This window comes from Parus major, chromosome 2 (genome assembly GCF_001522545.3).
Source record: "Parus major isolate Abel chromosome 2, Parus_major1.1, whole genome shotgun sequence".
Classification (NCBI taxonomy): Eukaryota; Metazoa; Chordata; class Aves; order Passeriformes; family Paridae; genus Parus; species Parus major.
This window is the reverse complement of record NC_031769.1, coordinates 145,708,210-145,732,721: the sequence shown is the minus strand read 5'-3', so window position 1 is coordinate 145,732,721 and position 24,512 is coordinate 145,708,210. Positions and strand designations below refer to the sequence as shown.

General features: G+C 41.2%; 1 protein-coding gene across 1 annotated transcript in view; it reads left to right on the top strand.

Moving 5' to 3' along the window:
- The window catches only part of COL22A1 (collagen type XXII alpha 1 chain), a 227,247-nt gene that overhangs the window by 131,611 nt on the left and 71,124 nt on the right, over positions 1 to 24,512 (top strand). The window contains exons 20-26 of the mRNA XM_015620160.2: positions 4,829 to 4,864; positions 6,328 to 6,357; positions 7,246 to 7,299; positions 8,202 to 8,255; positions 15,220 to 15,273; positions 23,865 to 23,918; positions 24,276 to 24,329. Coding sequence (XP_015475646.1) covers positions 4,829 to 4,864; positions 6,328 to 6,357; positions 7,246 to 7,299; positions 8,202 to 8,255; positions 15,220 to 15,273; positions 23,865 to 23,918; positions 24,276 to 24,329 — 336 coding nt within the window. The remainder of the gene's footprint in view (positions 1 to 4,828; positions 4,865 to 6,327; positions 6,358 to 7,245; positions 7,300 to 8,201; positions 8,256 to 15,219; positions 15,274 to 23,864; positions 23,919 to 24,275; positions 24,330 to 24,512) is intronic.

Here is a 24,512-nt window from a genome sequence, read left to right as displayed (position 1 = left end):
TGTCACAATGGCCTTTGGGCACGATGTGAGCGTGGGTCACAAAGGCCTGGTGGGCACGGCCACCCTTTGTCACACAGAGACATGGAAACACCCTTGGTCACAAAGGCCTTTTTTAAGCTTTTTCCTCTTAAATTTGCCTAGGCCTGTTCTTCCAATGACCTTCAGCTCTCCCTTTTCCTACCATGTATGTTCCTCCCAAATCTCCCCAAAGGAGCCCTGTGCCCTGCCAAACTGCTTTTCCCACTCAGGTTGCCATGTATCCCACGCCTCGGCCCCCCTTTCTGTGGAAATATAATCAGGAATGTATAAGCTGTGATAGCACTTCATTGGGCTACTACTGTAAAAGACAATAAAAAGTGGTTTTTTTTACAATTATTAACAACAAAAGAGTGCTAAGGAAAATCTCTAGAGCTGAGGTACTGAATGCTTTCTTTGGTTCAGTCTTGGACAGGCAGATCAATTCCAAGACAACAGCCAGCCCCCTGTAATCCTGGAGGAAGTAGTTAGTGACCTGCCATGCCACTGAAACACTGATAAGTCTGTGGGCCTGTAAATGAGGCTTGGACCTTTTGGGTGAAAATAAAAGTCAACTCATTTATTAAACAAAAGAAAAACACCAATGGGGGCAGGAGTCCAGAATAAGCCTGAGCCCCAGTCAGCAAATTGGACTAACAGTGGCAATACCCTTCGCTGGATGCTCCTTTGGGTATTAAGTTCCACCAGAGGCCCTAGGGTGAAGTCCTGGTGCAACCTTTATAACCGCCCTCTCTCCGTGATGGGTCCATTCTTGATTCTCTCTCTGGTTGGCTCGTTTTGAGGGGTCTTATTGTTCCTTAGCAGGGTGCATCCTAGACCAATTATTTTCCCAGGGTGACGAGTGATTGGTCAGCTTTTCCACCAATTCATGTCTGAGATGTTGAGGTCACTCTGGTGATGTCATGTTCTGGAATGTTCCCTCAGTTCACTGAGTCCTCCATGATGTTAAACAGCAGCTCATTTACTTTAAGCTAACCTTAGTTCCATTAAATCATACCTGCACCAAATAATAAACTTCATCCCCTCTTCCCCATAGAACCACAAGCCCACTGATAACAGATATTAAAAATTAATTAGAAACATGTATCAATTAACCGTCAACTTATGACTAAATATGAGCAACAAATCAACTTGCTATAACCATCGATTTACTTATAACAGGCCTGGCTGGGAGTCCCCCAAGGGTGCTGAGGGAGCTGCAGAAGGGCTCCCTAAACTGCTGTCCATCCTTTATTGTCAGTGCTGGCCAGTCCACCTGGGAGGTCCCAGGTGACTGGAGGTGCCAATGGGACACCCATACCCAAGAAGGGCAGCAGGGAGGATGTGAGGAACTGCAGGCCTGTCAGCCTGACCTCGGGGCCCAGCGAGGTTCTGGAGCAGATCATCGTGAGGGGGATCACACGGCCCAGAGAGGACAACTGAGGGATCAGGCCCAGCCAATGTGGGTTTAGGAAAGGCAGGTCCTGCCTGAGCAAACTGATCTTCTTTGAGGTCACTTGCCTAATGGCTGAGGGGAAAGCTGTGGATGGAGTCTCCCTGGACTTGAACCAATCTTTGACTCTGTATCCCACAGCACAGTCCTGGAAAAGCCCAGGGCTTGGGCAGGGGCCCTCTTTGTTGGGTTAAGAACTGTCAGGATGGCTGTGTCCAGAGAGTGGTGGGAAATGGGGCCATATCCAGTTGGTGTCCAGTCACTAGTGCTGTCCCCTGTGGCCAGTCCTGCTCAGTGTCTGTCCTGCTGATGTGGCCAAGGGCATTGAGGGTACTCTCAGTAGTAAATCTGTGATAACACCACGGTGGGTGGGAGTGTTAATGTGCTGGAAGGTAGGAATACTCTGCAGGGGGATGTGGCCAGGCTAGATTGATGGTGTGAGGCCAGCAGGATGGGGTTCAAAAAGAGCCTGGCCCGGGTCCTGCCCTCATGTTCCCCAGAAGCCCCTGCAGTGCCCCAGGCTGGGGGCAGAGTGGATGGAAAGCTGTCCGGCAGGAAGGGCCCTGGGGGTGCTGACTGACAGTAGCTGATCGTGAGCCAGCTTGTGCCCAGCTGGGTAAGGAGGCAGGCAGCCTCCTGGCCTTTTGTGTCAGCATCAGTGTGGCCAGCAGGGCCAGGGCAGTGGTTGTTCTTCTGTGTAGAAGTCTTGCAATCATTTCTGGGTTCCTCATGAAAAGCAGGGGATTGAGGTGCCAGAGCATTGCCAAAGAAAGGCAGTGCAGTTGATGAAGGGTCTACAGGGTAAATCCTATGAAGAGTTGCTATGGGAGCTTGGTGTATTCTGTGGAAAAGGAGGCTCAGGGAGGACCTTACTGCTTGCACAACTCCCTGGCAAGTGGTTGTAGCCAGGTTGGGATTGCTCTCTATTCCCAGGCAGCCAGCAACAGGACAAGAGAAGATGGCCTCAAGCTATTCCAGGGAACATTCAGGTTGGACAGAAAGAAGAATTTGTTCACTGAAAGGTTTCTCAGGCATTGGAAGGCTCTGCCTAGGAAGGTGGTGGGGTCACCATCTCTGGAGGTGCTCAGTGAATGACTGAATGTGACACTCAGTGCTCTGGTCTTGTTGCCATAGTGGTGTTCAGTCAGAGGTTAGACTCAGTGGCCTTGGAAGTCTTTTCAACTTTAATGTTTCAGTGATTCTATCTTTAAGATCACTTCCAACCCAAACCATACTTTGCTGCTCTGAGTAAATAATAAAGAATAATTGAACTTAAGAGAAAAAAAAAAAAATGGAAGGTCATAGTCTGGGTGTTGTGGTTTTAAAGCAGTAACTAAAAAATTACTAGAAAACTTACTTATTTCTTGCTGTGAGATATGGATTAGAACAAGAGCAAAACAGGCCTAAAACTTAAAAGGAACAAAGAAAGTTTATTAACAAAACTACAAGAATAAGAACACCAGAAAAAAACTTCCAGAAAACCCCCTTTCTCCCCCACTACCCAACAATTCCCTTGTTCACATGACAACATAGAGACAAAAAACTTTGGAACTTTGGTGTTTAAAACAGTCTCAATTCCTGCTAGAGTGTTTTCATCAGTCTTTGTAGAGAAACAGAAGTCTTGTTTTGCTAATCTATGGAGTTTCTCACAAGAAAACTATTTCTGTTATAGCTTTCTATTTCTCTGATGCCAGCTGCCTGAAAATCTGTCATCCTTGTTGATGACAAGGAGTTGTCTCCTCCCATTTCACATCACTCTGAGAGGTGTGTTATGGGTCATGAGTCTAGGGATGTCATTTTTAAGGCTGAGTTATTCAAAGGCAAAAGTTCTCTTTATCTGTCTCTGTGAGCCTCCCTGGAAGCAGAAGTTTTCTCTTTGCCTCTCAAGGCCCCAAATCTTCAACTATTACTTCTCCCCACTCTGTTCCAGCACCTCGCTGTATCACAATTACTCCACCTTTTGCTCAAAATCCACACTTTGAAACACTCTATTCCTCCCAATATACTCTGTCATGGATTAAAGAAGCTTTTTTCAGAACACTATTGTCCATCTCCATAGCTTTAACAGAAAAATATTTCAGCTATTAAAGCATCTCCTTATTCTCCTCCATCTAAAACCCAATTCTTTCCTTCACTGTCTTTAATGGTTTTATGATGTCTTCTTCATGTTGACTATCCCTCTCTCTCTCTTCCTTCTCTCTCTCTGGGAAGAGGAGTAATCTGTAAGTCTCATTCAGGTAGTAGAAGAATTCAAGTCTTGTAAAGCTGCAGATGTTCATGGTGTCAGGTTTCAGTTCAGAAACTGCAAACCAAGTCAGGCCGGCTCCATTTCTCCCCACTCCCCCCACCCTCTGCGGCCTTGTCCGGCCTGGAGGGAGAGGAGGAGGCCAAGACAGAGCCTGTTACCTCTTCAGAAGCTGGAAACCAAAGAGAACAAGAGAACTCTGGCTTTACATTTTAAGGTGGTGTTCACAAGTTGATCTCACTTCTCAATGGTTAAAAGCACCGCCAATTCTCAGAAATGACCAATAATTGGTCACAACAAATAACTCCCATCAGCCACCAGCAGCTTCAACTTCCTCTCAGCTCCCAAAGCTATCTTAAAGGTAAAGTCACCCCAGGACACTGGGTCATTCAGAGACCCACATAAGTAATGAATAAATAGAGTGTGGAAGGAAGCTATGTGATAAACTTAACACCAGTCTATGCCTAAATTAAAGGATAAACCTTCTGTATGCACAATCTTAAAGCATAATTAATGGTGGACATTGCTGAAGAAAAATTACTTGGGACAAATTGATATCCTAGATAGCAATAAATCTTGGAAAGAGCTGTCCTGCAACCACTATGACATGATTTTCTCTATAATTTTTTGGGGGGGAAAATTGTACCATTTCCCATGTTTTTGCAGTTATTTTGGTTACTAACAAACAAAAGCATTTTGACCTCTTAAATATCTGTCCCCCTGGAGGTCTGTTAGGGATTTAAGCATCAAACAGTTTATTTGTGTGGTAAGTGTTCAGAGCAAATACAAGATTTTTTGAAGGACAAATCTAATGCTATTGCGCATCCCATGCATCATTCATTTTTAAGTCACTGAATGTCATCAAAATGTAAAACATCACAGTAACACAGACACTACGACAGCAAATTTCTAGATGTATTCATCTGCAGAGCAGAGAAAACATAGTCAAATGAGATTGTGTGTCCAGATCTATTAATTATGAGATGGTACTGAAAATAAGAATGTACAACAGTTGGAAAACATTCTCAGGATGTTGCTTTTATTTTGCACTGTTGTGTAATGTGCCATGTTGTGTTCTATGTATGTTTTTTCATTTATTTTGTATTTCCTTGCAGGGTGAACCAGGACTTCCAGGATTGCCTGGCAGTTCAGTAAGAATTTTTTTAGCTTTCACAAACTTTCTAGCATTATTGCATGAGAAGAGAAAGTGGAAATGCAGGGTGGGAGGATATCACTGAGAAATGTTCTTAAATACTTTTGGGTTTTGTTTTTTGTTTCTTAAAGAAGTTTTAAGAAGTGAAGACTTTTAAAGAAGGCATGTGACAGGTTCCAATGAGGAGATGCTCTACCACAGTTTTGGGAGATTGTGAAGACCAGGACTTGAGGCAATGAAAGCATTGCCTCAAGTGCATCAGACAGAGCAATACTGTGACAGGACTGTGTGGTTTCTGACAGTTGTTGAGTTGATTCCAAGTGGCCTTTGGTACATAGAGCCTGTGAAAGTTAAAAAAGCAAATGAAATTTCAGTATTGAGTAGCTGTGTGTCTTTGACATGGACTTGAGCATAAAGCAGGAGAGAAAAGGCAGTTTCAGATGATAGGGAATGATCTTTCCTTGGCTTATATCTGGAAAAGTCCTGGTGGAATATAAAACAACTGGAACTTGCTGTGCTGAAATCAGGAAAGCAATCATGAAAAAATTAAACAGAAAATAGAAGAGCGGGGTTTATCTTTCCTGTGGCACTAAATTAACATTCTTTATGCGTCCCTCTGACTTCAGCAGTGCCTTCACTGTTGCCAGACACATCCCTGGCAGGGATGTAAGGATGTCCGGAGACTAGTATTGTGTGTATGAGGAGGTCATCTCCGAGTGAATGGGGAAAGATTTACCACTATGTTTGCAGAGAAGAGGTCTAGAACTGAGCAAAAACAGAACAAAGCAGTTAAGGAGTATTCCTTTAACTTTTCAAAAAAAATATTATTGAAATTAGGAAATGGCATTCTTCAACTAAAGACACAAGTGAGAGGGTCCCTGGTAATCGCAGGAAAGTCAGCAGGCAATTCCCTTACTCAGAATGTGGTAGAAAGTAAAGGAATTAGGAAAAGAAAACTATGGAAAAACAGCCTATTTGGGTAAGAGCATTTTGCTGTGCTGCTCAAATGTGATATTAATGATGGGACAGCAATTACCAAGAAATTTTGAACGATGTGTATAACCCCTGAAAATGAGTTTAACTGATGGGGCATATCCCAAACCAGTCTGCCTGTTACGTGTTCCCTTCTGCATTCAATAGATCTTTGTGATTTACACTAAAACAAGACCTGGGGAATTTCCTAACTTGTTTATATAACGAGATAATTAATTAGGTTCTTACTGTTTCTACAGCCACCCAAATCACTTCACAGGTGAGAGAAAACCTTGTGTCGATCTGAGCTCTTTAAATAGAAAGCATCTTCCAGCCTACAATAGGATTAGAGGAGCTGTAGGTGTTACCATGAAACTTGAAGGAACAGCAAGGGAAGAAACATACCTTGTGGGGGCCCATCATACCTATGGCACCTTCTGCCTTGTATTTACTCTTGCCATCCTTTGTGACTCTTCATTTCTGTTGCAGGTGCATATTGAAGGCCTAAAAGGAGAGGAAGTAAGAGAGACTCAATATCTCTTCTTTCATTGCAAGGATATTTTAATGTAATTCTGTTTCCTGTTAGGTTAGATTTTGCTTTAAAATAATAATTTAAAGGGAAGGGGGATGGAAGGTTTATCAGGACTTCAAGAAATAAATTTTCTTATTTATAGTGGAGAAAACAATCAGAAAAGGAAAAAGGGTAATGCCATTTTCAGATGTAGTGAATCTTACATCAATGACAAGTATAAATTGTAGAGTCAGCTGTGCAATTATTTAAGGACAGGGGTATGTTAATATTAGTATTAAACTTTATTTGAGTTTTATGTCTGATTTGTCTCTGAACCTGGGCACTCAAATAGGGGGACGTATCTGTCAGTTGTGTTTAGTCTTATGTATTAAATGTATATATATACTTAAGTTTTGATTTTTTTTGTTGGTAGATCTGTAATTTACATTTAGCTGTTACTTAATACAATTGTATGCATCATGTAAATTATACTTTAAAGCCCTTCAGAACTCTCTAGGCTTGGGGAAAATGTTGGTGGAAGCTTATGCAAAAAAACTCTCTTCTCCACCACCAAACCCCAACCCAGAGTGTTTTAGTGGAGTATCCAGGATATCCCAGCATCCACTACCTTTGAAAAACAGAGAACCAGATATGAATAAGTGCCTATTGAATGTGGGTGGATCAGTCTGTCTGCAGTCTAGTGAGTGCTGATAATTTGAGTAGCCAAGAGATTAAGGAGAAAACCAGCTGGTCTCTGCACTGGTTCTTCAGGACTGGTGGGGAAAGTGGTGGTATAGGTTCTGTAAAGACAGACAACATGTCTAATGTGCCCATGCACATTTTCATAAAGATATTTTAACACTTTTTTTTAAAAAAAACCCGAAACATTCCTGTAGGGAAAGCCGGGGCCACGAGGACCACAAGGCCAACCTGGACTTCCTGGACCTCCAGTAAGTTGTTTCTCTCACTACTTGCAATTTCAGAAGCTAAAACTCAGGCTGGAGTGGGGCATATGAAAATTTTATACATTATTCAGGCTCTAAAATACTTAAATAGTGCCCACAGCCTCCAGTTTTCTTCATTGCTGAGAGAAGATGTCGTGCTGTGGATGGTCTGTCTGAACACTGGGAAGTGACAATCAGGACATGGGCAGACTTTGCCTTAAGGCTGTTGTCGTGCAGAACCTGAGCATTTTTCTGTTTCTAATGTCCTGAAGAGCTGGATGGGCATTCAGCACATCTCAGAGAGGCATACACTGATAACTTGTGAGCTGTCATGTCATGAAGGTCAGGGAATAGTTGCTGTCAAAGGGGTTTGAGTTATGCCACAAGGTTGTGGCTGAAATATTTTCTGGATGAAAACTAGGAATTGAGTATGTGTGTTTATATTTCAGCACGATTTTTACAGCAGTTTGTGCCAACATTCTTACTTCTGACTTAAATTGTAGCCTATTCCAGTTATATTTTATGACCCAGCTCTGCAGGATGTCTCAGTTTAGACTGTCACTGCTGCCTCATTTGCAAACACTCTGTGTTTCCTCTCTTTAGAATTGCTTGTTGTGTTTCACTGTTGATTGGCTTTTGTAAAATTGATGGCATTGTGAAGATGTGTTATTTAGGTAAATCTGGTTTGAATTATGTAATTTAAATATAGTTGTGTGCTCTGTATTTAATCAGGGCATTGTCACTTTATCTTGTTTACTCATTCTTTTCTGCTCACAGGAAAACATAATTATCAGGTAAGAGTTGTCTAGGTAGCCATGCAATAATGGTAGCATGAAACAGCTAGGAAATCATATATAGTTCACTAGTTTCTTATTCTGTTAACTTTCTAAATCTTTTCACTTTTAAAGGGAGAGCCTGGTCTGGAAGGCAAGCCTGGAGTCCCTGGTTTGCCAGGTCAAAGGGTGAGTTGGTTTTTTAATTTAATCAGTCTTGGGAGGCTCAAGATAGCTTTGTTCAATAAGGTTTGCTACTTTCACCCTTACATATACTTGTACTTGACTACTCATATAAGAATCCTGAGGCCCAGATCCTTTCCTGTGTTCCATATTTATGGTCCAGGAACTTTCAGTACCTCTTGGAGCTGACAGGTTGAATGCAGTTCAGGTTCTTTCTTGCCATGTGCTCTCCTGTATTTATATCTGCTCCTTACTGCTAAGGGGTTGCTTGGTATGACTGTGTGTGCAGAACCACCACTAATGTGTTCAGTTTGAAATTCCAGAGAAATTTATTGTCCTGGAAGTCAAATAAGTGTAAAGATTCTTGCAATACTTATTATTTTCTGTTCTGTTTGGTCTGTACACAGAAAGAGGGTCCCCAGAAATGGTAGCTGGTATACCATTCTCTGCCAGGAGCTTAGTTTTCCTATATATGAAAAGATCTTAGATTTTTTCTGACATGGAATTATATCTTCAAATATTTAAGTCCTGCTAAAAGGTTATTATTACACTCATATTCTAAACCTGCTTTTCCTTGCTTAAGCCTGTTCATATGAAGAACATCTCACAAAACAACACAGAATATCCTGAGCTGGAAGGCACTGATCAGGATCGAGTCCAAGTCCTGGCCTTGCACAAAGCAGCCCCAAGAATCCCACCATGTTCTTGAGAGTATGTTCAAATGCTTCTTGAACTCTGGCAGGCTTGCTGCTGTAATCACTGCCCTGGGGAACCTGTTCCAGTGCTCAGCCACACTGTGGGAAAAGCCTTTTCCTGATATCCAACCTAAACCTCCCCCATTCAGCTCCATGCCATTTCCTCAAGTCCTGTCACTGGTCACCAAAGAGAAGAGATCTGTACCTGCCCCTCCTCTTCCCCTCACAAGGAAGCTGTAACTGCAATGAGGTCTCCTCAGCCTTCTCCAGGCAGAACAGGCAAAGTGTCCTTAGCTACTTCTTGTAAGGCCATTCTTGTTGCTCTCCTCTGGACACTCTCTAATACCTTTATATGTTTCTTATATTGTGGCACCCAAAACTGCCCCCAGGGCTCGAGGTGAGGCCTCCCCAGAGCAGAGCAGAGCAGAACAATCCCCTCCCCTGCCTGGCTGGTGATGCTGTGCCTGATGCCCCAGGACAGGGTTGGCCCTTCTGGCTGCCAGGGCACTGCTGACTCACATTCAGCTTCCACTGACCAGGACCCCCAGGTCCCATCCCACAGCTGCTCTCCAGCCTCTCATTCCCCAGTCTGTCTGTACATCCAGGGCTGCCCATCCCAGGTGCAGGATCCAGCACTGTGGATTTACACCAGTCACTATACAATTGGTGATTGCCCAGTCCATTTGTCAAGGTCTCTCTTGAGGGCCTCTTTGCCCTCAAGGCAGTCAACAAGAGTGAGAGTGAGATACCTGCTTAGCATTTTTAGAGGCAGTCACTTGGGTCTCAGTACTGCTGTTTAATGGGTCACTTTTTTAAGTAGTCACAGAGACTTGATGATAGCTCTCTCCTTAAAGGACATCATGGAGTTTACCTGCAGTGCTTTGAGTCAGCACCAGCGCTGTTATCATCCTGTGTGAGAGAGAACCTGTGTGTATAGGAGGGTGATGAGCAAACAACAGTAGAGGGAAAAGATATATACCTTGTTAAGAGGTTTTCTACAGACTGTCCATTGGATTGTGTGCTATTAAATTTAGCTGTAAGTGTGAATTTTTAGGAATCTTCTATTTGGGAAGATAGTGCATGCAGACTTCAGTCAATGCCTCAGCAGAAAAGGGCATTCACTTGCTTTCTTCTAATTTCCCAGACCTTAGAAAATATCACTTTAGCAAATAGCTCTGCAGTGGTTTTCTCATAAGGTGGTAAGATAGGAATTATCCTAGTTTTAAAGCCTACTGTGAAACATTGTGTCTTGAATAAGATTAATAGAGTATATTAGCTGGGTAAAGGACAGTGATCCATCAGGGTTTGCAACAGGACAGAAAATGCTCCTGTTAATGATCATTTGATTATAGATGTCATTTGATCTGTTCTGTCTTTGAATTTTTCCCTAGACTCTGTTGTGTCTAGCTAGTTAGACTTCTCCTAAGGGTCTTTATTAGTCACCAAGCATCTTAGATGAATAGATATATATTTTTAATTAAAGGCCATTATTCAATGACTGAATTCATGAGATGAATCAAAGTGCTGGGCTTGGTGGATCTACACAGGTCTCATCTGGGGGCAGGAGATAACAATTCCAACCTGAACCAAGCAACTGGATTGTGTTCATTTTATTAGTCAGAAGTGCCTGGCACCTGATGTCTGCATTTTGACAATGATACCCTCACATCAGGAGCACACTGTGTGAAGAAAAATGCTTTCCTATTCTCATGTGACCTGTAAGACCTTCGAGTGACAGACAATACTGTCCTGATTTTATTAAAACTGCCTGAAAAAGGAGAACTCTGAGAGTCTGCTTTTACTTTTAAGGTGGTTTTGTGGTTTTCTTCCCTCTTCCTGTCCTTTTCCTTCTGTAAAATTGAAGAGAATTGAAGTGCTTTGGTTCTGCACTCAAGTCTTTGATACCTGATCTACTGAAATATTTGTTGGAAATAAAACCAAATTTTTTCATGATAGGCACAAAAGGTGCAGACGTATGACATGCTCCTGGAAAGCACGCAGATCTGTGGCCAGTACAGACTAAACATAGGGTTCTTCTGAAGTGTGCTCAATAATTTGGATTTCAATACTTTTCCTCTTTTTTGAAATATTACAAGTTCATTCAAGTGCTTGAAATTTCAGAAAGAGACCAAGAGAAAACATTTATGCTGCAGCAGTCATGAACTATCAAATTAGTTTTATAAAACTGCACTGATAAAATCTGTCCAAGTTCAAGGTACAATCAGTACAAAACAAAAAACAATACAGGAATCTAATGGGGTAGTAAGAATAATCTTATGAAAAGAAAATTAATAGAAAATATATTTATGATATAGTATTATTTAGTGAATGTCCTTCTCCATGTTTAAGACTTAATGTACACATGTCAGGCAGATAAGTAATAATAATAATAATAATAAAAGTTAAAACTGGGAACTCCTGGGTTCAGGGTACATCCTCCCCCCAAAGGAGGAGTGTTCAGAACATTTGTCAGTGCAGGAAAGGTCTCTGGAGGGCTGCTGAGCTTTTCCTCTGCTTGATGATGGAAGAAATACGATATTTGACTTTCCATTCTTGACCCATCTTTAACCTGAGTGGATTGTTGCATATGATTTTCCTGTTCAGGCCAGTCACAACTTGAATTTGGAAGTCAACACTATTTCAGCTCTTCTCTGTATATGAACTGCCCTGGATTTGAAGCACTTTAGGCTCCCAGGATCCAAGAGAAGGAGAGAGCTGACTGGTAACTCCAGGGTGAAATGGGTAAATAATCCAGGAGAGAGTGGAGAATAAATTTGCCTAGAAAATTAAGTAGCTTTTCAGAAGGAGCCAGTCTCAAGGTGAGGTCTCTCCCAATGTCCAGAAGTCTTTGTAACCCTTTACTTTACCACAACTGCCCCAATAATCATCCATGATCTGGTGGTATTTTCCTCCTCAAGCTACCAAGATGCTCTCACTTCAACCTTTACTGGTGTTATCTAATGCATATGGAGACTGCAAAAGGCTGTTGCCTTTAGGGAGCTCAAACATTGGTTAACATTTCTGGATTTCTTCTGATTTCTCTAGTAATACAGAGGTAAAAAGACTGGATTAAATAGGTAATCCTAGTATCCCATCTAGGTTACAGGGCAAACAATTGGAATTTATGCTAGCAGTCATATTCATTCACATGAAAAGATGTTTTCTCTGTACTTTGTACCAAATCCACCTCTGTTCCTGGGCCAAACCTCAGAGAAAAACATGATAAGAAAGTGAATATTCTGGCTATTGGACAGCAAGATAGGAAACAGTCTTAGGCTATGAATTCCCCTCCAGCAGAGTGGAAACAACAATTTTCCTTGGTTTCCTGTTTTCTGCATGGTAGATATCTTTCTGATGGATGGTTGTGTTCACATTCATTTGTGGGTGTTTGAAATGTTCAGATGACTTTGCCTGCCCTGGCAAAGTTCAGCCATACAGAAATCAAACTGTAAGCGAGTTAACAAAAGAAAGGAAAAGGGATTGATGCCATAGATTAAATCCAGAGTGAAACTAATTGTCAGTGAGGTAAATACACAAATTTCCAATAAAACACATATTTTAAACTGTTTTTGTTCAAATTGCTTGTAAAGGCAAATAGGATGTATTTTATGTTGTCAAAGGTTACACAATCATACAGACTTACCTGATTCTTACTGTAGGTAACAGAGCATAATTTTGGGGTTTCTCTGTCACATTATTAGGCAGTGTGACATTTCACTGAGTTTTGCTCTCATAGGTATAATTTCTCCCAGCAAGTGTTTTTGTCCTTTACAGACAGACTAGTGCTTTGGAGAGAATCTGTTGTAGTTGGATTTCAGCTAAGCTCCAAGTGGCCCACAAGTCCCCTTCACCATGGGAAACCTCTCTCAGTCTATGTATAATTACAAGTTGCTTTAAGGGATTTCTTAATGTTTTGAAAAGCACTGAAATTTCTCAGCATTATACCCAAGGAAAGAATAAACAGCTCCTCTCACATCTCTCACTGCTACCACAGATCAGTGTTCCTGGGCATCAGTCTGGAGACACCACAGTTGGTTGGTGGGACATAAAGGAGTCAGTAGCACTGTCTTGTTTTGATGGACACAATTAAGGATGCTTCCTATGTGCCTGATGCCAAATCCACCTCTGTTCCTGGGACCAAGACTCAGAGAAAAACATTGCAACATCTCTCTTCTGAGGAAAACTGAGGGAGCTGGGGCTGTTCAGCCTGAAGGAATGACTGAGGGGGGACTTTGTCAATGTCTGTCAGTGTCTGCAGGGAGGGTGAGAGCATGGACCAGGCTCTTGTCCCAGCAATGGGACAAGAGGCAACAGGCAGAAACTGATGCCCAGGAAGTTCCATCTGACTATGGGGAAGAATTTCTTTGCTGTGAAGTGACTGAGAACTGGAGTCTCCCTCCAGTCTCCAGGAATCTCCAGGAATATCCCTGGAGATATTTTAGAATTGTCTGGACACAATCCTGTGCCTGTGCTCTGGGATGGTCCTGCCTGAGCAGGGAGGTTGGAGCAGGTGATCTGCTGTGGTGCCTTCCAACCTGACCCATTCTGTGGTTCTCTGTTCTGGCCTCAGTGTTGTAACTCTGGAAGTAGCCACCTTGGCATGTAGCTTCCACACAGATAGGAAGCTGGAGGTGGCTCATCTCCCATGTCTGGCCCCACACACCACATCCTGTATGCTTTATTCATAAACTTACTTATTTATTTAAATGAGTATTTTAACAGTGTCCTTTGCATGGTCACCTTAGCAGTGGGCAAAATGATCATCTTTAACTAGAAAACATAATGTTAAAATCATGTGGCAACATGAGTCCCTCAAATTAAAAATGAGCTCTTGTTGGCTTTGACGAGAAAATAAATGATGGACGTTGGAAAAGTAGAAGGAACATTTATGAATAGTGGGTGTGCTAGAGTATCTAATTCAAATTTTTATTAATATTGAGTCCTGGAAATGATTACAAATTCTTTCTTATACCTGAGGACCCTATAATCACTCCTTTAATATTCTTCTTAAATTCTTCTGTATATCACCACTGATTGTTTTGGGGTAGAGGGTTGTTGGAGATTTTTTGATTAGGAAAATAATTAAAATAACTGATTTTGACACATTACCTAATAAGTCTCATTCACAGCTGAGGAAAATATGATGAAAACTTTTTTTGATGGTTTAGATTTTTCATTCATTTAAGTTAGCAGAAATCTGTTGTTCTTAAATGCTGTTTCTGCACATCTTTAAATGAAGAAAAATAAAAGGAAAATTTTATATATGACCCTTACATTATCAGGGACACAAAACTTTGTTAATTATATTATCATTCTAAAAAAAAATCAGTCTAGATGAGTAGAAATGAGGGAGGAAAAAGTCTGTTTCTCAGGTATTTACAGGACTCCTCTTGTACCCTCCTACTATATTACTAAGAGCCTCAGAAATATTAATGATTCAGTGTCTGTTACATATAAGGGAAGAAGAGATCCTTTTTTATAAAATATGTGACTTACCTAGAGTAACACAGCAAGTCACCTGTTGGGTTAAGAAACAAATCCAAACTCTGCCTTAACTCCAGTGCTTACTTCATCCTTTCTTCCTCATTTTTCCCATGAAGGATATTTTCCTTTTGAATTATTTGAGGTCAGACCCATGGGGACACAGAGCTCTGGCATCTGTACAGGTGACCTTGTCTCAGGGTTGTTCTCCAGCTCTGGGCTTGTCCTTACCTTGCACCAGTGGAGTTCTCTGACTCCTTTGAAAGGATATTTTTTACTTGCAGAGGAGTCAGTGAGCTCTGCTGCTTGGTGAATGCCTCATGGATTCCTGTTTCCCAGCTTAGAGATAGTGAATCTTTTCTATTCAACCATGCACCAGACTTCTTAATTATTTTATTTCTTAATGCACAAAGCAGTGCAAGGGACCAGAGGGACATTGCTTTACCTCTCAGCCCATGTTTACACTGGGCACCTCCCCTGGCTTTATCTCAACACCATGACTTCCCTACCCCTCTGTAGAGGGAAGCCAGCTGGGATTGCAGGGTGTAGGAGATGCCACGATGTGTGTGAGAACAGCTCTCAACTTTACAACTATTGCCACAATTTGGGAGATACAGGATTGTCAAAGGAAACTGGTGTTTCATTTCCAAATTATGTCTGTTGTCTTCATTTCTAGCTTTCGTGTTTTGTGTACCCACATTACATTGATTTACCAGTTTGGGGGTGAAAGACTGGAAAATCAATAGCAGTCTTTGGTCTGCTCTCTAATATGTGTTCCTTTGTTGAACATGCAGGGTAAAAAGGGAGAGCCAGGATTCCCAGGAATCAATGGTCTGATTGGCCCTCAGGTAAGCGATGATTTCTTCATTCTCCTATAAAATGTGTAAAACCAGATTTTGTGGCAACAGGGGACATGGAACCACACAGTGCAGCATGTGTGAGCTTCTTCTTTGTACAGTATTTGAAGTTCATGTTTCTCCTTTCAAGATCAAAATAATTTATCTTGTTGATATTGAGAGATGTCTGTCTGACAGCAATTACTTTTACTGCCCAGAGTTTTTTCAATATTTTTGAATCAGGACAGGTTGTATGGGATTTCCCCATTGCTTGTGCTTAGAGCAGCATCATTCCAGGGGGAACTCACTGATTTGTGGTTTTTGAGGAAGGGGGATGTCTTAAGTTAATCATCCCTTAACTCCTTCTTTTAAAAGCTTTTGGAAAATTAGAGCTCCAAATTGCACCGTAACATCATAAGGGCAAAACAGTGTGGTTTATGTTAAGAGTTGTCAGAGAGGATTTTGCTCCACCATGGATCAGCCCATTTGGCTCTGTGTTTTAATAACGCTGACACCTCTGACTTATTTTCCTCCTAACTTTGCAGACAAATTCAGCAGACCTGAATTGCTTTTTAAAGTCACCCTGTAGGGTCATTCATGGGAATGTCCTATAGCAGGAAAGGTGCAACCTCACACTGAGCTGTCTGCTCAGAATAAAACTGAGTGTTTCATCTGTTTCCCTTTCAATAGTAAATTAACAAACTGGACTTTGGCTTTAGGATTATGTTTCAATAATTGCTGAAGTTTGGGGAAGAATGATGAGCTTCCATTGCTGCAGCTTTTGGTGATGTATTGCAACAAGCAGCACACTTCTTGTGTGAGATTGCTCATTTATGTGCTCTGGCAATTTATGCCCTTGTAACCAGGAGAAATGATCTAGAAGTGGTTTGTGTGACAGGAGTTTTGTAAAGAGCTGTTGACATGTCTGTGGAGAATGTCAGAGAAGTAATCCAAGGGCTTGAAGCTCCATGCAGGTGAAGTCCCTTGTGTCCAGCAGGGAACCTTGCCTTGTAAAACACCACTTGATACTGGTTTACATATCTTAAAACATTTTTCCTTCACTATGGTATCTAATTTGCAAGTATTTCAGCAGCAGCTTACAAGAATGAAGACAATGTTTCTAATGGATTTAAAAGATTTTAGAATTAAAGAATATTCTAAGTTTGAAGGAACTCAGAAAGATCATCAAGTCCAACTTCTGGCCCTGCACAGGACACCCCAAAATCCCTTCTTATGCCTGAGAACATACAAGAATGCCTCTTGAATTCTGGGATCATTGAGTCCAACACCCTGCTTTTGTTGTGTTATTTTTCTTAGGTTGTTTGGTTGTTGTGTTGGGTTTTTTTTTCCCTTCATTTTGGAGGAAGATTTTTATCCATGTGTTAATTTTAAGATACCTGACTGTATCCATCCAAACAATGTCATACTTATTTCGTTCAAGTTCTCTGCAAATTAAACATATATATGCATGTGTTAGCAATTTCATAAATCTATCTGTGAAAATTGCTGACATAGGATTAAGTGATTTTCTTTTTTGCACAAGCTAAATAATGGTAGCGAATTTTATGTTAATTAAAACTTCACAAAATGCTTGCCCCACCAAGGGATACTTAAATTGACTGCTCCTCCAATCTAACTGCAGAGGCAAAATATTGTTCTGGTTCCTGCAGTGGCAGTCTGTTCCGGACATATTACTGCAGATTTCCATATTTCCTTTTAAAGAAAATGCTTGCATTCACTTTTTGACAAAACTACTTTTCAGCTTAACAGCACTTTTGATGGTGTTAGATTTTTAAAGCATTTTATCAGCATTTTCTTTTCATTATTTTTTTTCTTAATTAGATTATGCCCCAAAAATGCTTAGGAAGAAAAGTGGTTTTCTTACAGTGTAGTTACATGGATATTCAAGTTGGAATCCTATGTCAGCTGTTCCTGTGCTGCCCCTGTGGTGTTGAGGGACAACTGATTTGAGTTGGTTCCACATAAACCAAATTAGGACATGAAAATAGCCTCCCTTTCCTCTGCAATTTTAAATTTATGTCTACTTTTGGTTTCTGACCTGATTCCCCACATTGATACCTGTATGGACAAGAGGAAGGGGTTGATATAGGAGCTTTAGAAGGCTCATTGTTGCTGAAGGACACAGGAAAGATCTTCTGAAGTTGTTATTGGGCTTTGTCAAGAAAAATCATTGCTGTCATGCTCAGTTCAGCTGAGAAGCCACAGAAGATCAGGCAGCTGTGCAAGGGAACCAACTTAAGGGCTACTCTTGTGGGTCCCTTCCAGCTCAGGAGATTCTGTGATTCTGTGGTTCAGTGGTAAAGTGCAGTTGAGATAAGTCAGTCCAAGTCTCAAGGGCCATTTGAGAGATAATTTAAGTGTCAGACCCTGAAGCAGCATCTAGGAGGCAGCTTCCCTGCTAGACTGCAGGTGTTTTGTGACAGTAGGTTAGCTTTGTCTGTCTTTGCACACACCAACTCAAACAAAATTACAATATAAAAATATTTTTAAATTTTCATTTTCCTTCCAAATCAGTTGTGATGGTGAACCTGTCCATCTGCTTATTTGTTTCATGTTGTCTGATCAGCACCTTTAAAACTGAGCATTTATTTTCCAGTCTTTACAAATGATGCATCTTGCAACATCATTAAGCTTTGGAATGGAAACTTTGGATGTTTTTTCCCCTCTGGACTTGAACAATTTTCATGCAGCAAGGACACAGACACCCAAACTTATAATGTGTTTATGTTGTTATTATTTATTTGTACTATTTTAGTGTCCAAGAACCTTAATCATAGGGATAACTTTTATTGCAGTAGGATGTTCAAATGCAGACTGAAAAACGAACATTTCTGTAAAGAACTTTCAGCTGAAATAGTTGGCTCAGGCACTCAGAGCTGTACCACTGAGTTACAAGGGCTGAGGTTTGGCTCCAAATGCAAGTGCTTTTTGGGCTCAGAATGGGGATGCAGGTGCCTGCTCTTGATGAAGATCCAGTTAGTATTATCAGTGGATCCTGAAACTCTCTTAAAACAGGCACCTACAAAAGGGCCACTGAGCCACTGTTGAGGCTCCCTGTGCTGAATGGGTACTTTCTGGCCACCTGTGAGACAGCAAAAGTCTCAAAGTGTTTGAGATTAAAAGCTAAATACCATACCTCTGCCTTGCAGTACCCCTGGGCTGTTACTGAGGCTTGCCTTGTGCTAGATAACCTGGTGGTGTAAGTCAGACCTGAGAGTCAGACCAGTACAAGCTGTACCTGTTATGGTTCTGGCTGGCAGTGATTTAATTTGTATAGACTTGTCTGTAGGGTGTGAGCACAAGCCCAGCTTTTCTTCAGTAATTCAGATGATAAACGATCTTCTCTGAAATGCACCGTGTCCTTAATGTCCTTTTTATAATGCAAGTTAATACTACAAAATGTAAGAAAAGGATGTGGGCCCCAGCTGCAAAGCTCAGATTGAATTCAAGCTTTGCTAGTGCTGCTTGGAATTGGAAGATATTGCTCAGAGCGATCTTTAATAAGATCTGTACTGTTAAAAAAATAAATTAAAAAAGTCTTCACCTGTGAAGATTACTAATAGTGCTGAAACAAAAGACATTAAAGGAGGTTTTTTTAGTTGTTTTTTCTCATTTGCTGCACTGACTCAGTAAACCAACTCCAAGCAAACACATGGAGAAGTAAATCTTCCTCTGTAGACAAAAGAGATCATGGCCATAGCTTACACTAAGTGATTAAATTAAACAAACACTGCTTTTCACTGGAAGCAGGAAACTCTCCTAGAGAGACTGTTAGGTACAAAGTCAACTTTATTCCATACTTTTAAAGAGCTGCAAAGACAGTTTAGAGAATTTTTTGTTGACAGAACTTTTATTTTAATGCTGGTACTCCAGTTGCAATGCCACCTGATGAAATGACTGGAGTCTGGATCTGTGTATGAATTATGGCACTGTCACTGATGCTGACTCTAGGACATGTACTGTAGACAAATGCTCAGATCTGTTGGCTCTTCAGGCTTTTGATTTTTAGTGTCATCAGCAACAGCTTTTTTTATATGTTCTATTACTTTTGTATTAATTTGTAAGGCAGGGTTTAAGCAGAGAGAGAAATACAGTGCTCTAATGCAGCATTACAGAAAATATCTCAGTTTCCATTTTAGATTGGATATAAGGAAATATTTATTCTCTGAAAGGATGGTCAAGCACTGGGTTAGGCTATCCAGGGAAGTGGTAGAATCACTGTCCCTGCAGTTATTTAAAAGAAGTGGCACTTAGAGATGTGGCTTGGCTGTGGCAGCCCTGGGTTGATGGTTGGACCTGAGGATCTTAGAGGTCTTTTCCAACTGTAACGATTCTCTGATTGTATAATTACAATTTATAGCAGAAGTGGCTGGGGTGAGAAATCAAAAGCAGATTTGAGGAGCTGATCCTGGAATCCACTTAGATGCCATGGAGGAGAAGTGGAGTGCTGGAGTGGCAAGGGACATAGTGAGACGTGTGGGCTGCTCCACAAAACTGTCTGCAACTGCTTCATTTCTGGTGGGAAAGGAATGTAAATAAAGGAAAGACAGTACAAAGAGTCTGTGGGGTCTTTCTAAGAGGCAAAATTGTGGGGAATGTCTTTGGAGACAAGAAGAGAGAGTGGGAGAGAGTATCAGTCCCTCAGTTACCCATTTTGCTGTCATTCTGGCATCAGACAGAGTGCTCCTGCATGTCACTTCTTTTTTGTAAACCTGGCACAATGCATTAACAACCCAGACCAGAATCTGTTTTAGTATGGGTTAAGGGCTTATCTAAACCTTTGTCATAGTGTAAGAGAATCGAGGCAGCAGCGTGGAATAGTACACAAAAAATATGTCTGTAAGCTTTGCCTTCAGGTGTCTGGGAAAGCCATCAGACTTCAGTTTTCATTGTGGAATATTATTTGTTCACCTCCCTTTAAGACTTAGTCATCCCTTCTTTCATGGAAAAGAGATTTAGACCAAGCAGTCTACTGATGGAGTCAAAAGAAAACGTTTCTGTTCCTTCTCAGAGCCTCCTTTGGGAGTGCACAACCTAAATCTTAATATCTCTGCCTTTCCCAGACTGTCTTCAGCAAGGTACACGCTGGAAGAGGAGAGCACTGCAGAGTGGATTCTGGAGGGCAGACACAGCTGTGTCTCCAGTATGAACAGTGTCAGATTTCTTTCCTGAGCACTGTCACTGCATTGCATTGTCTAAGGAATGGGGCTGGATGAAATGCAAGCCTGAGAAAATCCACCCTCCACAATGTTTTTAAAGATATTCCATCCCAAAACACAACACGCCTCTACACAATATTTAGATTTTAGATTTTAATGAACATTTGAAATATTTTTGTTTCAGGACAACAGTTTGAAAATATTCTGGTCTAAACATTTTAATAAAAAAATCCATGTTTTGAATTTGTTTTCCAAAGTGAGTTTGTGTAGATCTGTTTTAAAATCAAGTTTTCATGTATCAGTTTTTGCTTCAACACATACAAAGCACACGTTGGAATGTTTACCAGCTGCAAAAAAAATACACCCTGTTATTATTTTCTTCTGGTTCAGGGTTTTAACAGGACAATATTTGTGGTCTGGATTTGGGATAGGGACTCTCATCTGTATAATTCATCAAATAATCTTTGAAAAAGGTGGTTGTATAAATCAGGTGCTTTAATCTGGATTCACTTAAAAATGGAAGCAAAGAAAACAGATGGTGTGAGATTTTTTGGGGGTAAACATTGCACACAGTCCTGGTGCTGTAGATTTATGGTGTTGGGTTTTTAAAAACATAAATAGATTCTGTCAGTTTGGTGAATTCTAATATTTAAAAAGAATATTACTTGCTCTGAATTATACTCAGAAGTCAGGAGAAGGGCTACAATACAAGATGTTGATATACAAGTAAAACAGAAAATCTCTGAACAGTAGCAAAAGGGAGTGCTCTATAAAAGATATTTATGATGTATTTCTGCCATTTTATTTCACTTTGTCCCATCACTTGCTGTATCCCAGGCTGTAGAAGGCAGGAGCCCCAGCAGGACACTCAATGTACTGCTGTGTGCAGTCAGCTGGAGCAGGCTGCCAGCCCCCTGTGCATCTCCAAGGGATACTGCTGGCCATTCCATAAAACTGCTTTTTCTGCCACCTCAGAGAAGATTTTATAAGAAGAGCTTCCCATTAGTGGGTGTAGCATTTGTTGGTACAACACATGGTGAAACTACCTGTAAAACAGTTTGGGCATGATGCTAATCATGGGTAATTATCTCTTGGAGGACAATGACATTGAATTATTTTTGGCAATTTAGGAAAAGGAGCAGTGGGATTCAATTTCAGGACTTAGGGTTGCATAAGGTTATTGTGGTCTAGCATATGGAAAGCTTAAGAGATTAATTAGAAATTGTCTTGGATGGTGGGAATACCAAGAGTTACTGAAAGAGTTGGGATGAGGAGGATGTGTCACTACATTTTAGGGATTACACTGGTTCCTGACAGATGCTGGAGTTAGACTTTGCTTTTAGATCTGATTGACCCCTGCCAATTCACTGTGTGGGGTAACACAACACACTTGGGACTGCTTGGGCTGAGGCTGGGTCCTGACTGGGGTTTTTCACCTCCTGATAGAAGTTCTCTATTGTAGGGTTAGGAAGGATATGTATTTCCTGGTGGGAGACAGTTCACTTAGTGACAGAGGGAGAACAAAATTAAATTATTAGAAATGAATTGATGGAATTGTCAAGGAAAGCCTGCAAAGGTAAATTTACACATAGTCCAATCAGAATCAGTTTGTAGCTTTTCTGAAGTTTTACCTTCTTTCCCAGTACTCCCCCCATTCTTCATGGAAGCCCCTTCTTGGAGCCCATCCCTTCTGTGGGGCCTCTCATCCATGCCTTGTAGAGGTGGAGTAGAGCCAAGCAGAATTTCCATGTCCTTGGTGTCTGTTGGCTCCATCCAGCAGGGTCTGCACACAGTTGGGTCTGTGTGTAGTGTTTTCTCTTGTGCTGGGCTTATTTGGAATGTTGAGTCTTTTCCCTGAATGCTGAAGCCTTTTTAAGTGAAGGGTGGTGGTGACCAAGTGTCTGCTGATGGGTGTAGAATCTATAACTACAGGATCCAGCTGCAGAACTCCCCCAGAATTAAATCATCAGCATCAGTGCATCTGAAGGCACATCTTTTTGGGGATGTTTTGCTGTATTCACATTTGAGGCAGTTTACAAGTGAGAGTGTTGTTGACAGAATAATTCCATGTCTGTTCTGAGTTGCAATGAGGCAAGTGCAGCTAGAGGATCCTTTCCTGGTCTCTTTGCCCCATCTTTTGGTGAAAGACTGTCTTAGCTCTTTACTGAAGTTATCTGCCATCTCAGGCCAGCCATGCCTCAAATAACTCCTTCTCCTCACTTTTTTACACCATTTTCTTCTCATCATCTACAGTTGTCACTAAAAATAAATGCTAATACTGATCTACGACTTGTAATACCTAAATATTGAATAATGACAGTGAAAATGCTGTCTGGCCATTTTCTGTCTTCTATCAGGTGCTCAGTTTCAAATCTTTACAGAGGTTTTGGGTGGGGTGGTTTTTTTGGGGTTTTTTTAAAGTACAATCACATCAGAACTCCTCTTATGCTGAAAACTAAAAATTAATGGTATTGTCATGTTAGAAAGACAGAAAGAGGCAGAGAGGGTAAAATTTAAGCTCAGTCATATATCCATTTCTCAAGCTGTTTGCTCAGGTCCTGATCCAAAAAATACATGAACACTTTTCATTCTGAGCACTGGAGAAATCCTGTCTTGCCTACAGGGGAAGCTGGCAGTATCCAGTAACCTTTGTATCTCAAGAAGCATATTAAGATTTGTCAAGGCTGGAAACAAATCTCTCATAGGAAGCTAAATTTAACAATTTGCTTGATGCATAGAAATAAATTCCTCTTTAAATCAGGTGGCTATTGAGAGAATATTTCTCCTGAGAGAAACAGCTGTTGCAGGGAAATGAGTAAGAATATTAAGATATTTCCAACTGAATATGTTCATCAAACTATGAGTTTGTGAGCATCTTTTACTATCTACCAGGTGAATGTTGAGCAACAAAATGGTGGCACATTTTGTTTTAAAACACTTGAGTCATTGCAGCATTTCTCCATACTTTTGGATTCATATTTTTAACCCCACCCTCCCCAAAAAAGCAAGCTCAAACCACAAGCCATTAGTTGCTTTCAGCAATTTTTTTTGCAGAGGTAAATTATTCACTTTGAAACAACTTGAATCAAGGTTAACTTTGACTGGATGCTCCAAGGAATCCCACTGGTCAAGCTTTGTGCTGTAGGTTACCACTGATGGCCTTCAACTCCTCCTCCTCTTGTATGGGAGTGGAGGAGGGAGCCCTCTTAGCAATGGCAGCAGTGGCTTAAGCAAAAGATAATGTTCTACCTGTGTTCATGGCCCCTTGGTTTAGCATCTTGCACTTTTTGGGTAGAAGTTAAGCAAGTAAAGCTCAGTGCTTTTGCCTGTTTCCTACAGGGCCCCTATTTCACAGGGGAGGACCTGAGGCTTTCAGCTGCTATCAGAGAATTTGATAAACTGGCTTTGTTTCCTCTCTTGCAGGGACCTCCAGGGCCCCCAGGCATTGCTGGACCCCCAGGACCACCTGGGCCACCGGTAAGAGAGCTTGGGGGATTTTATTCTATATCAAGGAGAAGAAAAAGAGCTGGAGAAAATTTTAGGTCATGGCTTGCAGAAGAAGCAGAGTTAAGGCCTCTGGCAAAGTGTGTTTTCTCTTATACTTTCTCTACTGCAAAGCCACAGCCAGTCCTAGAGCACAGCTTCTCCCTGCTGAGCCTTGGAACCACACTGGTGCTTCCTGGGGATAATTCAGTGTCTCCAGGGCTCCCCATGGCAGGGACCTGACTGCAGTGGAGGGAAAACTGCACTTCAGTTGAAGGCAGCAATCTCCAGTGAGGTTCTTACAAAGAACAGAAATACTGATTTATATTTTGTTGTGATTTAATTTCTCAGGGACTGCCAGGAGAGATTGGAGTTTCTGGTAAAACTGGACCACCTGGACCACCTGTAAGTGTTGAGGAACTGTTTCCCTCAACTCAAAGCTCTTCATTACTTCAGATTGTTTAATTCTCAAATCTGCTTTGTTTCCCACATCTTGTCTGCACACAAAGTTTTAACATGGGCTCCAATACTGTCACTTTTAATTCAGAAATTAATTCCAGATACCTTTTGTGAATGAGAATTTTACCA